Below are 14,115 nucleotides of genomic sequence, written 5' to 3' on the forward strand. Positions count from 1 at the left end.
TACATTTAAGTATTTCTTTTATTACGACCAAATTCATTTGAATAATCTATTTATTTCGAGAATATCTATACTTTTATTTATGTTTATAAATATTGAAATTTAATTATAATTTTCTTAGACTCGAATTATGAAGTTTAGTATAAATATAATATGAAAAACTATTGCAGCTATAAAAAAATATAGAAAACTATTTATTTGAAATACATATTATAAGTATTTATTTATCAAAGTTTTCTCATGATTAAATTTTATAGAATATCAATGTGAGAAAGATAGATGAGCTAATGTATTAATGGAGATTGACCCTTTTATTAAGGTTATGATTGATGAAGTTTAATATAAATTCAATGTGGAATATATGAAAACAAATGTAAAAATGTCATATGGTGTAGAATTGGGAATGAAACAAATATAAACTGTGAGAGTGCCACATAGGATAGAGAATAGTGGAGAGCTCTCTAATATGTAGATAATTGATATAGTATAGATAAATAACAAAATATTAAAAAAAATTCAAATTTAATGTACATATTTGGATATTATACAATTGATTAAACTCATTTTGAATTTATAAATCCATACTCGTATTTGTTTGAAAATTAATAAAGAAGTATTTACTATACATTTTGATTGAGGACCAATTTATAGTAATACCCACTACTACTCATACTTATTTAAGTTATTGAAATATATAGATAATTAAATATAATTTGTTACATTAACTGATCATCTCAACAAAAACTCGAAAGATGAAAGGCTATTACATGAATGAAGATTATGCCTTTTATTTAGATATATCTTTATGAGATTAGTGGGGGAGTGAAGTTTATTTCAAATTATTTTACATGACCAAAATTAAATTGAAGAAATTATTTATTTCGTATATATCTTAGTATCATTCTTTAATTGTATGATCAAATTAAATTGAATAACTTATTTATTTAAAATATATTTAAGTACTATTTTTTTATATGACCAAATTCATTTGAATAACCTATTTATTTCGAGAATATCTATACTTTTATTTAGGTTTTCAATATTGAAAACTAATTACAGTTTTCTTAGACTCAAATTATGAAGTTTAATATAAATCTAATATGAAAAACTATTGCAACTATAAAAAAATATGGAATGCTATTTATTTAAAGGGTTAAGTACCAAATACCCCCCCAACTGTTGGGGCCCCTATCGCGTATAGGACCCTATAGTCAGGGGTAGGCGCTGTTTACTACCTCAACGTGGCTAAACCTAAGCAAATCCCCTCCCAACGTTGGGGCCCCTATCGCGTATAGGACCCTATAATCAGGTATTAAGTACCAAATACCCCCCCAACAGTGACTTAATGTAGGGGGTATTTGGTATTTGAGGGGGGGATTTGCTTAGGTTTAGCCACGTTGAGGTAGTAAACAGCGTCTACCCTGACTATAGGGTCCTATACGCGATAGGGGCCCCAACGTTGGGGGGGTATTTGGTACTTAACCCTTATTTAAAATACATATCATAAGTATTTCTTTATCAAGGTTTTCCCATAATTAAATTTTATAGAATATATCAATGTAGGAAAGATAGATGAGCTAATATATTCATGGAGATTGACCATTTTATTTAGGTTATGAATTGATGAAGTTTATCATAAATTCAATGGGGGATAGATGAAAACAAATGTAAAAATGTCATATGGTGTAGAATTGAGAGTGAAACAAATATAAATTGTGAGAGTGCCACATAGGATAAAGAATAATGGAGACCTCTCAATATGTAGATAATTGATATAGTACATAGATAAATAACAAAATATAAAAAATCAAATTTAAGGTACATATTTGGATATTATACAATTGATTAAACTCATTTTGAATTTATAAATCTACACCTGTATTTGTTTGAAAATTAATAAAGAATTATTTACTATACATTTTGATTGAGGGCCAATTTATAGTAATATCCACCACTACTCATACTTATTTAAGTTATTGAAATATATAGATAATTAAATATAATTTGTTACCTTAGTTGATCATCCGTCTTAACCAAAATTCAAACGATAAAAGACTAATATATGAATGGAGATTAAGTGTTTTATCTAGATTATTATGAGATTATTTGGAAATGATGATTTATTTCAAACTAATTTGAAGAGCTTATTTGTTTAATATATATCTTAGTATCATTTTCTTCATTTCATATGACCAAATTAAATTGAATAACCTATTTATTTAAAATATATTCAAGTATCATTTTATTTATTTTATATAGCCAAATTCAATTGAATGTGGAAAACTATTGCAATTATAAAAAATATATGAAAAACTATGTTCTTGAAATACATAATTTAAGTATTTCTTTATCTAGATCTTCAGTGATTAAGTTCAATAGAATATTAATGTGAGAATAATGAAAAGCTAAAATATGAATGAAAATTAAGCTTTTTATTTAGGTTATGAGTTTAATGTAAAAATGAGGATTATTTCAAATTATATACATGATCAAATGAGGTTATGATTAATAATTTAGGTTATGAGTTTAATATATATCTTACTATCATTTTCTTTATTTTATATGACCAAATTAAATTAAATTACTTATTTATTTAAAATATATCTAACGATCATTTTATTTACTTTAACCAAGTTTAGTTTAATTTAGGTTTGCAAATATTAAAATTTAATTTTGACTTTTTAGATTTTGAATTATGAAGTTTATTATAAATTTAATGTGAAAATCTATTGCAGTTATAAAAACATGTGGAAAACTATTTATTTGAAATACATATTATAAGTATTTCTTTATCTATATTTTTCAATGATTAAATATTATATCAATGTGGAAAAAATAGATGGCCTAATGTCTACATGAAGATTGAGCCTTTTATATAGATTATGAATTGTTGGAGTTTATGATAATTTCAATATGGGATGGATGAAGAAAAGATGTAAAAATGCCATATAATATAGAATTGAGAATGATCAAAATACTAACTTGTGGGAGTGCCACATAGAATAGAGAATGAAGGATAGATCTTCAATATGTATTTTATTTAATAATAGATAATAATATAGAATTGGGAATGACCATAATACTAATTTGTCGGAGTGTCACATAAGATAGAGAATGAAGGATAGGTCTTCAATATGTATTCTATTTAATAATAGATACTCCCTCCGTCCGCGATGTCGTTTCCACATTTGTCATTTTGGTCTGTCCGTGATATCGTTTCCACTTCCATCTATAGAAGTAGGGTCCACAAATTTCCACTCACTACAATATCCACTACTATTCACCACTTTTTTTAAAACCCACACCATCCACAATGTGGAAACGATATTGCGGACGGAGGGAGTAATAGATAGATTAGAATTTTATGGGCCAGATAACGAACTGAAATGGGTCAATTATCTATTAGATGGCCTATCTAAATCTTCGCATAACGGGCCTCTTATGGCCCATACATTATTTAAAGTTATTCTGCTTTAAATTAATGTTGCCAATATTCAATTTCCTAAATCCTCATAATAATATATTTTAAAAAAACACAAACAAGTGCGCTTAACCCATACATATACACACAACACATATCACTCATATGCAAACACACACTGGGTGTGTGACTGTGTGTGATTGGTTCCTCCTTCTGTATATTGAGGAGTGAAAATCAGAGGGTTTCCGGCTTTCCGTGTACTAGGGTTTGCCACCAGTTTCATTTTCTCCACACTCACGGACAAATTGTGTCCGTAAATTATAACTACGCCGCTTCTAGGGTTTCGCCTCATTCCTGAAGCAATTTTTGCGATTTCACCACAATGGCTGGCAAAAATGTGATCTCCGACGATGACGGTACAATTTTCCGCCCAAAAAATTATTCATTTGTCAAAAATTTGGGTTTGCTTGATATGTCGAGCTGATTGGGTTATTTTCGTGTTAATCACTTTTCGCAGATGAGATCGGAGTCGAAGAAGAAGAAGAAAGAGACGAGGAGCCTTATGGAGACCGAGGTGGTGATCGTGGCGATGACGATGAAGATGAAGAAGACGATGGTACGCCGAATTTTGTTCTTCCGTATTCCCGAGAGCTATACACTTGCAGTTTCTATTGTTTTATAGAACTTTTTGGGTTGTCGATACTGTGAAATTATGTTGTGGTTTCCCTCTTGCATTCGGATAAGTTACATCTGCTTCGGGTGAGCTAGCAGACTTAATTCTTTTCGTTACTAAAGTTAGATTAAAAGCATTTTGGTTGAAGCATGACGGGGGTTCTAATGCATGCAATTAAAATGTACTCTTCATTATTTCATTTTATTTTTTAACCTTTTTTTTTTGGGATGGAAATCATTGTCTGGTGTTTTCTTTGTGGTTTCTTATTCGATGTTTATCTGTCCATGGAGTAATTACCTTATGCAGACTAGAGAGATTTAGTACTGCACTATCACCTAATGATTTTTCTTTTGATTATTTATTGTTAAGACTGCTGTGCTATTTAAATAGTAGGTCGGTGGGATTGTTCTGAAATATGTACCTTGGATCGTAGCGCAGACACCAACCATTTTATCTTTTCAATTCGTTTCTTCATTTTATTGGTGGCTGTCTGATGGAACTCCTCTATTTTGAATAGAGGAAGGACAGGATGAATATGAAAAAGATGGATTTATAGTGGACGATGTTGAGGACGAAGAGGACGAGGAAGAAGATCGAGTTGATAGCGATGAGGAGCAGAAGAAAAAGAAAAGAAAGAAAAGGTTGTTACTCTTATTATCTCTTATAAGGTCTTTTTTTGGTAGATATAAAACTTTGAATCATTGTGGAGAAAGAAAAGCTTATTTTTGTTGATAATCAATTGAATGAACATAGGGAACAATTCATGCTTGATGAGGATGATTATGAACTCCTCCAGGAAAGCAATATATCTGTCAATCGTCCAAAGCTCGTGAGTTCATCTTCTTTTTTGGTTTTTTAGAGTTCTTCAGCATTTATGTCTTTTATTTTTTTTACTGCAGCAAATCTGGATTTTACGTTGGTGTTTTGTGTTTTTACTAATTATTAGGAAAGTAAGAAGTTTAAGAGACTGAAAAAGGCTCGGAGGGATGCAGAAGAAGAGCCTTCCGGGTTTGCCGATGAAGAAGAATTTGATGGAAGTGGGAAGGGTGGGCGAACTGCAGAGGAGAAGCTCAAGCGTAGCTTGTTTGGTGATGATGATGGTAAACTTCTTATTCCAAGTATGTTCTTCCTTGAGCATTTGAAAGTATAGATTATTATTGATCTTGGGTTTTCTAAACTATTATAGGGCAACCTCTTGAGGATATTGCAGAGGAGGATGAACAGCTTGAAGAAGAAGAGGATGCAGACATTGGTGACGAGGACGAGATGGCTGATTTTATTGTTGATGAAGAAGAAGTTGATGAGCATGGAGCCCCTGTGAGGTATGTCCACAGACCCTATATTTGTTAATGTTATTATATCTAATGAACATTTCACATCTGTATGCAGGAGAAAGAAACCTAAGAAGAGCAGGCAGCGGCCAGGGATTTCCTCATCTGCCCTCCAGGAAGCGCATGAAATTTTTGGTGATGTTGAAGATCTCCTGAGGCTTCGCAAGATAGATGTGAGGGACAGGTTTGGTGAAACTAGCGAAAGAAGTCTTGAAGATCAGTTTGATCCTAGTGTTCTTTCTGAAAAATACATGACGGAAAAGGATGATCAAATTCGGGAAAACGATATTCCTGAAAGAATGCAGGTTTGCTGAGTATCTTGTGGCATATTTGTAATCATACATGCTATGCCTTTGGTTGTAAATTCATGCCTTTCTATGTAGATATCTGAGGAAAGTACAGGTCGCCCTCCAACAGATGAGTTCAGTGTCAAAATGGAGACCGAGTGGATACACAATCAACTTGTCAGTGGTATCGCACCTTTGTTCAACAGGAATGGTACCACAAATGAAGAAGTAGATACTGAGCTGAAGCCGCATATAGCTAGATTCCTCGAGTTCATTCATGTCCAGAAGTTAGATGTATGTTTTTTAGTAAAACATGTTATGATTGTTAATTTTTTCATATCATAAATTAGCATTTAATGATTTGCAATGCAGGATAAGTCTCCTATTTGTTTTCTGATCTGTTTATCCATATTGTAGGTCCCATTCATTGCTATGTACAGGAAAGAGGAAATATTAAGCCTTCTAAAGGATCCAACTGATTGTGAAGCTGACATTGGAAATGATCCTAACCAAAAGCCTACACTGAAGTGGCACAAGGTGCGTATTTCATATTAATTGCTTATGACTTTTTCCTCCATCTCCTTTTTAGTATTGTTTGATGGCAGGTAACCTTTTTAAGTTCAAAAGTGTGTTTCCTTTCACCGATATGTCTTCTTTGTACTAATGTGCTTGTTTATTATGTAAACGTATGAAGTTGGGAAGTCCCATTTCGTAGTTCCATCTAGAAGATTTTCTTGTTGCTAAAAGAATTTCATAGTAGAAATTTTTTTGCTCGTAAATTTGTGCATTTGACTTTCAATACTTCATAGATGGAAGACCAGCTTGCGAGTTTTTGGAGATACATACTAAAAGGAGTCTTGTGCTGCAGGTGCTTTGGGCAATTCAGGACTTGGATCAGAAGTGGCTCCTTCTTCTGAAAAGAAAAAGTGCTCTTCAGTCATACTACTCTAAGCGATTCGAAGAAGAGAAAAGGAGAGTGTATGATGAGACACGCCTAAGATTAAATGAACAGCTCTTTCAATCTATCACTAAGTCGCTCGAAGCTGCTGATTCAGAAAGAGAAGTGGATGATGTAGACTCAAAATTTAATTTGCACTTCCCCCCAGGCGAAGTTGTCCTAGATGAAGGGCAGTATAAAAGACCAAAGAGAAAATCACATTACAGCATTTGTAGTAAAGCTGGACTGTGGGAGGTTGCAAGCAAATTTGGTTACAGTTCTGAGCAATTTGGTTTGCAGATATCTCTGGAGAAAATGGTAGGAATCTTTTTCCTGTTTGCCCTTCTTTAATGCTTTGATCAAGTGGGCTTTGTTCTTTGCAGAGAATGGATGAATTGGAGGATGCTAAGGAAACACCAGAGGAAATGGCTTCTAATTTCACCTGTGCAATGTTTGAGACACCTCAAGCTGTGTTGAAAGGCGCGAGGCACATGGTACATAGAAGTTTTCTTTTTTGGTTGTTTTTAAATACTGGCTGGTTTTTATATGGTTTAAAAATATTCTTAACTTCTCATGATAAAAACAGGCAGCAGTCGAGATTAGCTGTGAACCATGTGTTAGGAAACATGTACGCAGTATCTTTATGGACAACGCTGTAGTGTCAACTAGTCCTACACCTGATGGAAACACAGCTATTGATTCTTTTCATCAATTTTCTGGAGTTAAGTGGTTGAGGGACAAACCGCTTAACAGATTTGAGGATGCTCAATGGCTTTTGATTCAGAAAGCTGAAGAGGAGAAGCTTTTGCATGTTACCATCAAGCTGCCTGAAGTAGTCCTTGAAAAGTTGATAAGTGACTCAAATGATTATTATTTGAGTGATGGTGTAAGTAAATCTGCTCAGTTATGGAATGAGCAGAGAAAACTGATACTTAATGATGCATTTAACAATTTTCTTCTTCCTTCAATGGAAAAAGAAGCAAGATCACTGTTGACAAGTAGAGCGAAATCATGGCTACTCTCAGATTATGGGAGGCTATTGTGGGATAAAGTGTCCGTTGCACCATACCAACGGAAAGAAAATGATGTCAGTTCTGATGAAGAAACTGCGCCCAGGGTTATGGCTTGCTGTTGGGGTCCTGGAAAGCCAGCTACAACCTTTGTGATGTTGGATTCATCTGGAGAAGTTTTGGATGTATTGCATGCTGGCTCCCTCAACCTTCGCGGTCCAAAGTGTCAATGAACAGCAACGTAAAAGAAATGATCAGCAGAGAGTGCAAAAGTTTATGATGGACCACCAACCACATATTGTAGTTTTAGGAGCAACTAATTTGTCTTGTACGCGGCTGAAGGAGGATATTTATGAGGTACACAGTTGCACTATTTTTGGTTCTTACTGTCACTTATTTGTATGAAATACTATCTCTATTCCTGTATTGGAATGTCTTTCTCATTAACTGTGAAAATATTTGAGGTCTTTATATTATCGCCCATTCCATTATCAGATAATCTTCAAGATGGTGGAAGATAATCCTCGAGATGTTGGTCATGAGATGGATAATCTGAATGTTGTCTATGGCGATGAATCTCTTCCTCATCTGTATGAAAATTCTCGCATTTCAGTTGATCAGCTTCCTTCACAAGAAGGTATCCTTGAATATTTTTTAACACGATAAATGGTTCCTTTACCACGCTTCATGTGGATGTTGCTGTCTCCATTGTACCAGTTTTTATGCGTCAGCTTGCTCAAGACCCCCCCCCCCCCCCTTTTCAGGTATCATTAGACGTGCTGTGGGTCTTGGACGCCATCTTCAGAATCCATTAGCAATGGTGGCCACATTATGTGGTCCGGGTAAAGAGATATTATCTTGGAAGCTTAATCCTTTGGAGAACTTTCTTACTCCTGATGAGAAGTATGGAATGGTTGAACAAGTTATGGTGGATGTAACGAACCAGGTGGGTCTTGATGTTAATTTGGCTGCCAGTCATGAATGGTTATTTGCTCCTCTACAATTTATTTCCGGGCTAGGACCCAGAAAAGCATCTTCTCTCCAGAGGTCCCTAGTAAGAGCAGGTGCCATCTTCACAAGGAAAGATCTGTTGCAATCTCATGGGCTTGGCAAAAAGGTTTTTATTAATGCTGTTGGGTTCCTCCGAGTGCGACGTAGCGGATTGACTTCCAGTAGTAGTCAATTTATTGATCTGTTAGATGACACTAGAATTCATCCGGAATCATACATTCTCGCACAAGATTTAGCCAAGGATATTTATCGGGAGGATGGGAATGATGATGCAAATGACGACGACGATGTCCTAGAAATGGCTATCGAGCATGTCAGGGAGAAGCCACATTTACTGAGAGCTGTAGATGTTCATGAATATGCTCAACAGAAAAATCATCTAACCAAGAAAGAAACCCTTAATGATATTAGATTGGAATTGATGGAAGGCTTTCAGGATCGTCGCAGACCATTCGTAGAACCAGGTCAGGATGAAGAGTTTTATATGATCTCTGGGGAGACTGAAGAGGCACTATCTGAAGGAAGAATTGTGCAGGCCACAGTTCGAAAGGTGCAGCCTCAGAAAGCAATTTGCGTCCTTGAATCTGGGTTAACTGGCATACTCACTAAGGAGGATTACATGGATGATTGGAGGGACATCAATGATTTGAATGATAAGCTGCGCGATGGCGATATTTTGACTTGCAGAATTAAATCAATTCAGAAGAATCGCTATCAGGTGTTTTTAACTTGTAGAGAAAGTGAAATGAGGAATAACCGTTACCAGAGTCACAGAAAGACGGATCCTTACTATCACGAAGAACGCAGCAATTTGCAAACTGTGCAGGAAAAAGCTCGTAAGGAGAAGGAGCTTGCAAAGAAGCATTTCAAGCCGAGGATGATTGTTCACCCTCGCTTCCAAAATATAACGTCTGATACGGCGATAGAGGTTTGTTGTAATCTTCTATTGTATCTTTCATGATTCATTTGTGGGTCTGCTTGACACTGGCACGTGTTCTGATATTTATTGGGATCTTTTTCTTAGATGCGATCTATTGTGACTACCACCTCTTAATGTAAGGTGCATCCACATGCGAGTTTCCATAATGTAATTTATGATCGGTGTAGATTCATGCTATTGCGTTCAAATATTGATTTCATGTAAAAGTGCATTTACATGATTTTGACATTTTGTAATAGCCTACTGCATCGCTACTTACTCTTGTTTCAATGCTTCCGTTTCTTTGAGTTCTTACACCCTTTGATGCCTGTCAACAGTTTTTGTCCGACAAGGATCCTGGTGAAAGTGTCATCCGCCCTAGTTCCCGTGGACCATCATTTTTGACTTTAACACTGAAAGTTTATGATGGGGTATATGCTAACAAGGACATTGTAGAAGGTGGAAAAGAGCACAAGGATATCACCAGCTTGCTTCGAATAGGGAAAACACTGAAAATCGGAGAGGATACATTTGAAGATCTTGATGAGGTGATTTACAGGAGCTGTTATTTTGGAGACTGATGCTATTAAGTAATCTATGGAGTTGTATTAATTAAATAAAATATTTTATGCCCTTAATTCCATCATAGATATTGTCTTTCCCTGTAAGCACTGATTAACCCTTTATGCAGGTAATGGATCGTTATGTGGATCCACTGGTAGCTCATTTGAAGTCGATGCTGAATTACCGAAAGTTCAGGAGGGGTACTAAAACTGAAGTTGATGAGCTCCTCAGAATTGAAAAAGCCGAGAATCCTATGAGAATTGTATATTGCTTTGGAATATCTCATGAGCATCCTGGCACATTCATCCTAACTTACATACGGAGTTCTAATCCTCATCATGAGTACATAGGTCTATACCCAAAGGGATTTAAGTTCCGGAAACGAATGTTTGAGGATATAGACCGTCTTGTGGCTTATTTTCAGAAACATATTGATGACTCATCTGATTCTCCGTCGCTACGATCAGTTGCTGCAATGGTGCCTATGAGGAGTCCTGCAACTGGGGGCTCGTCTGGTTCTGGTGGTGGCTGGGGCAGTTCATCCAATGATGGAGGCTGGAGAGGAGGGCAGTCTTCAGACAGAGACAGGAATTCTGGCTCTAGAAGTGGTAAGATTTGAAATGATTAATTAACTTGTGCGAATCCATAAGAGATTCTGACATCTAATTTGGTTTTCCTTTCAGGGAGGGGTGACTACAGAAATGGTGATGGGCATCCCAGTGGAGCACCTAGACCATATGGTGGGCGAGGGCGTGGCCGGGGCCGGGGCCGTGGCTCAGACTCTTATGGTGGTGGTAGGGGTGACAGGCAGGACCAAGATCGCGGATCACAAAAGTGGGGTTCCAAGGATGGTGACAGTGGTGGTGGATGGGGGAGCGGCTTTTCTGGATCGAAAGCCCAGGACTCACCAGGTAGTTGGGGAGGTGGAGGCGGAGGCGGGGGTGGTGGTGGCAGCAGCAATGCTGGTGATGGCGGCAGCACTGGTTGGGGTAGCTGGGGAGAAGGAGATGCCGGTGGTTCTGGTGCGGATGCGAGTAACTCGGGGTGGGGGGATGCCAAGAAGAGTTCAGATGGCGGAGGTTGGTGAAAAATCTCGACTTCCGTGAACGGCGGTGGTTGGCTGAGCTTGTAACTTTTGTAACCTCTACTATTATACTGAATTCTCATAATTTTGAATAGCCGTTTAGCTCCTAGCTTTCCTTTCTTAGACAATGTACTCTCTCAGTTGGGGTCTTATGTTGAATATCTTATTCTAATTTCTAGATGTGTTGATTATTGCCTTATTTGTCCTTTTGTTTTTGGTTCAGCAAAGTATGGAAGTAAGTTCTGTCGCAACGAAATTAGGGCTGCTGGATAATTCAACGTCGTAATAAATAATGAGGCCATGTATGACATTTGAATATATGCATTTCATTAGAAATTATCTCCTTAAAATTGGAACCCAGTTAGAAATGTCATTATCCAACTCTACAAGTTCACTGTAAATGGAAATATGAATATAAAACTGTAAACAATGATAATAATCCAAAAGGCCAATGTGCAGACTGAAGATGGATAAATAACAATGATAATAATCCTCACATTTATTCGATCACATTGACTATGAATACTAGGATCACAAAGAATTTGAAGAGACAGCAGGATTTGCTGTAATTGATTTTCAATATTCAAAAGGCCAATACGAGTACTCTTCATGTTGGTTATGTTCATGGTACGGAACCGAGGTCGGTTCGACTGTCTCACCGCGGTTAGGATTGGAACGAGATGAACGAAAAGGCCACAAGAAAGACCACCTCCTCCTCCGCCTTCCCCGATTCTCTGCTTCTGCTGTTGTCGTTGTTGCTGCTGTCGTTGCTTCGTCTCTACGACTCCATCTCCTGCTCCATCTTCTGCTACGGATTTGCCCCCACAAGTTCTGACTATTGCAGTCATTGCCTAGCCGCTGACCGATCAGCTCCTGGCGACAGACTGGACATGAGGCGCGTTGTTCTAGCCACGGCACTATGCAATCCGAGTGGTACAAGTGCTTGCACGGTAGCTTCCTCACCTGAGATCCCAGTTCGAAATCCTCTCTGCAAACAGCACAGGTCGAATCAGCACGAACGTGCTTCTTCAAAATCTTGACAGTTGGTAAGGCATCAATGGATGATCTTGAGGCCGGGGGAGGCACGCGTTGATCACTCTGGGTCACATGTTCGAGGAATTCCTCGACTCCTGGACCCACAAAATAGTCACCCCCGGTTTCCCGCCTGAACCCTAGAGTTTCATTCAGAAACTCCAAGATGCCGCCGCTGCCTGGCATTCTAACCGGCATGTCTCCACTAAACACAAGGAGTGAATTCCATGAATTACCATCAATGACCTCCGATATGTTGCTCCCAACAGCCCTTTGCTGTCTGAGGAAATTCGAGAGGGCTTCCATAAACCTCGGCCTCTGGCTGTTTTCTTCGGTGTTCATACTAATTGCATCATCCAGCTCTTGAACAAAACCTCTTTCACAGTTTGCACAAACCCGATTCTGCCCCGTGAGAGAGACGGGTTCCTGGCAATTGTAACACCAATGAGCGGCCCCTTCGCTCGACATCTTTGATCTCTCTTGCTCCTTCCCTAGTTGCAGAAGGTCTTTTTACAGAGTTTGAACTGCTAGGTAGCTACAGATATTGCATAAAACGAAGTAGCTAAGCATAGAATCAACACAAAAACCAAACATCCTATCACACTAAAATTTTGCATCACAGCAAACAAACCTGTTAAAAATACGATAAATGAGGTAGCTAAGAACATAATCAACACGAAATTCAATCAACTCACTTCATTAATTTGCATTCAATTAAGGCATTGATCTTTCCTGCATTTGTACCTTTTCAAAAGAGAAATCAACATCATTTATGAAGAAGATTATTACATTCTGCTACAAATTTCAAAAGTATTAAGCCAAATTACAGCACCGACAACGGATCAACTCGAACATACGACAACAATCGACGAAAGACAGATCAATGCAAATAACCAACACACAAATCATTTTCCCAAACTAGTCAATATGCAAGAGAATCGATCGCCATTTGTAGCAATAATTTCACAATGCATTGATTGAGATTACCAAAATACAAACACTAAATTCGAAAAGAATATGAAGAACTCACTTCTCCAACAAATCAAACTAGATACATTCCCTAAAAGACTAAATTCTACAAATGTAATTAGACAAAAAATCAAGAAAAAAAAAGCATCTTGAATGTGCGTACCTCTGATCCAGATAAGCGAGAAAGACCCAGATGGATTCTACACAGAATGAAGGCGATAACAATTGCATTATATGTAAAGTAACATGTAAAATATGTATATTATATATGTTTAGCACAAATAAAGCTTATGCTTGAGATTGGAGATTTGTAGGAAAAGACTGCAAAAGCAACTCTGTGTGTGTGTGTGTGTGAGTGTTTTAGCTTAGCGGTGTTTTTGTTTTTCTTTAGTGTGATGAAATGATAATTACACACACATGCCACATGACATCTGTGTTTTTTCTACTTACAAAACTCGAGTTTAATAATGGCGCACTCTACCTGTACCTGTCTTTATCTGTTGCTTCCATTGTGAGATTGGGCTGCACATGCCTTCGTATAATGGGCTTCTTATATTTTCAACCAGCCCATTTTCTGTGTATGTGTTTTTTACTTATTTTTATTTAATGTTACCCAATTCATATTCTTTTTACCCCTTCTTTTTCCTCGGGAGATTTTGACTACTAAAGAAAAAGAGATTGCTTTATTCTATTTTTCTTGTGCTGTCTTCTTCATGCTCATGTGACAGTGTACCTGCTTTTTCTTCTTTTACATGCATTTTGTTTTAGTTCTATTTGGATTGAGAAAACAATTTAAGTATTTTTTTGCTAATTAATTTGGATCAATTTTTTTTTGATAAATTAACAGTATTAAATAAAGAAATTTAAAGGCAGCACCACT

The 14,115-nt window shown here is 36.7% G+C and overlaps 2 protein-coding genes across 4 annotated transcripts; one reads left to right on the forward strand and one right to left on the reverse strand.

Annotated features, from left to right (window-relative positions):
- Positions 1–3,506: 3,506 nt before the first annotated feature.
- On the forward strand, positions 3,507–11,433 carry LOC131003102 (transcription elongation factor SPT6 homolog). The gene is given in 18 exon segments (XM_057929577.1): positions 3,507–3,834; positions 3,936–4,034; positions 4,609–4,732; positions 4,845–4,920; positions 5,038–5,191; positions 5,278–5,413; positions 5,481–5,727; positions 5,806–6,003; positions 6,127–6,246; positions 6,578–6,964; positions 7,030–7,140; positions 7,233–7,874; positions 7,876–8,013; positions 8,152–8,293; positions 8,421–9,595; positions 9,925–10,134; positions 10,278–10,758; positions 10,834–11,433. Coding segments are annotated over 18 exon segments (4,878 nt in total). The 5' UTR covers positions 3,507–3,800; the 3' UTR covers positions 11,238–11,433.
- Positions 11,434–11,670: 237 nt separating this feature from the next.
- LOC131003747 (probable E3 ubiquitin-protein ligase RHC1A) lies at positions 11,671–13,696 on the reverse strand. Of its 3 annotated transcripts, XM_057930296.1 has the most exons (3): positions 13,399–13,696; positions 12,962–13,010; positions 11,671–12,801 (listed from the first exon to the last, which is right to left on the reverse strand). In XM_057930296.1, exon 3 carries the CDS (start codon positions 12,732–12,734, stop codon positions 11,811–11,813), a length of 924 nt encoding a protein of 307 aa, XP_057786279.1. In that variant the 5' UTR covers positions 12,735–12,801; positions 12,962–13,010; positions 13,399–13,696; the 3' UTR covers positions 11,671–11,810. The 3 variants fall into 3 exon arrangements, with proteins under 3 accessions (XP_057786279.1, XP_057786282.1, XP_057786286.1); XM_057930299.1 differs by lacking the exon at positions 12,962–13,010; XM_057930303.1 differs by having other exon boundaries at positions 12,962–13,695.
- Positions 13,697–14,115: the final 419 nt, after the last annotated feature.

This window comes from Salvia miltiorrhiza, chromosome 1 (genome assembly GCF_028751815.1).
Source record: "Salvia miltiorrhiza cultivar Shanhuang (shh) chromosome 1, IMPLAD_Smil_shh, whole genome shotgun sequence".
Taxonomy (NCBI): domain Eukaryota; kingdom Viridiplantae; phylum Streptophyta; class Magnoliopsida; order Lamiales; family Lamiaceae; genus Salvia; species Salvia miltiorrhiza.

Coding starts and splice junctions, on each gene's coding strand:
- LOC131003747 (XM_057930299.1), bottom strand. CDS start 12,734: ATGTCGAGCGAAGGGGCCGCTCATTGGTGTTACAATTGCCAGGAACCC.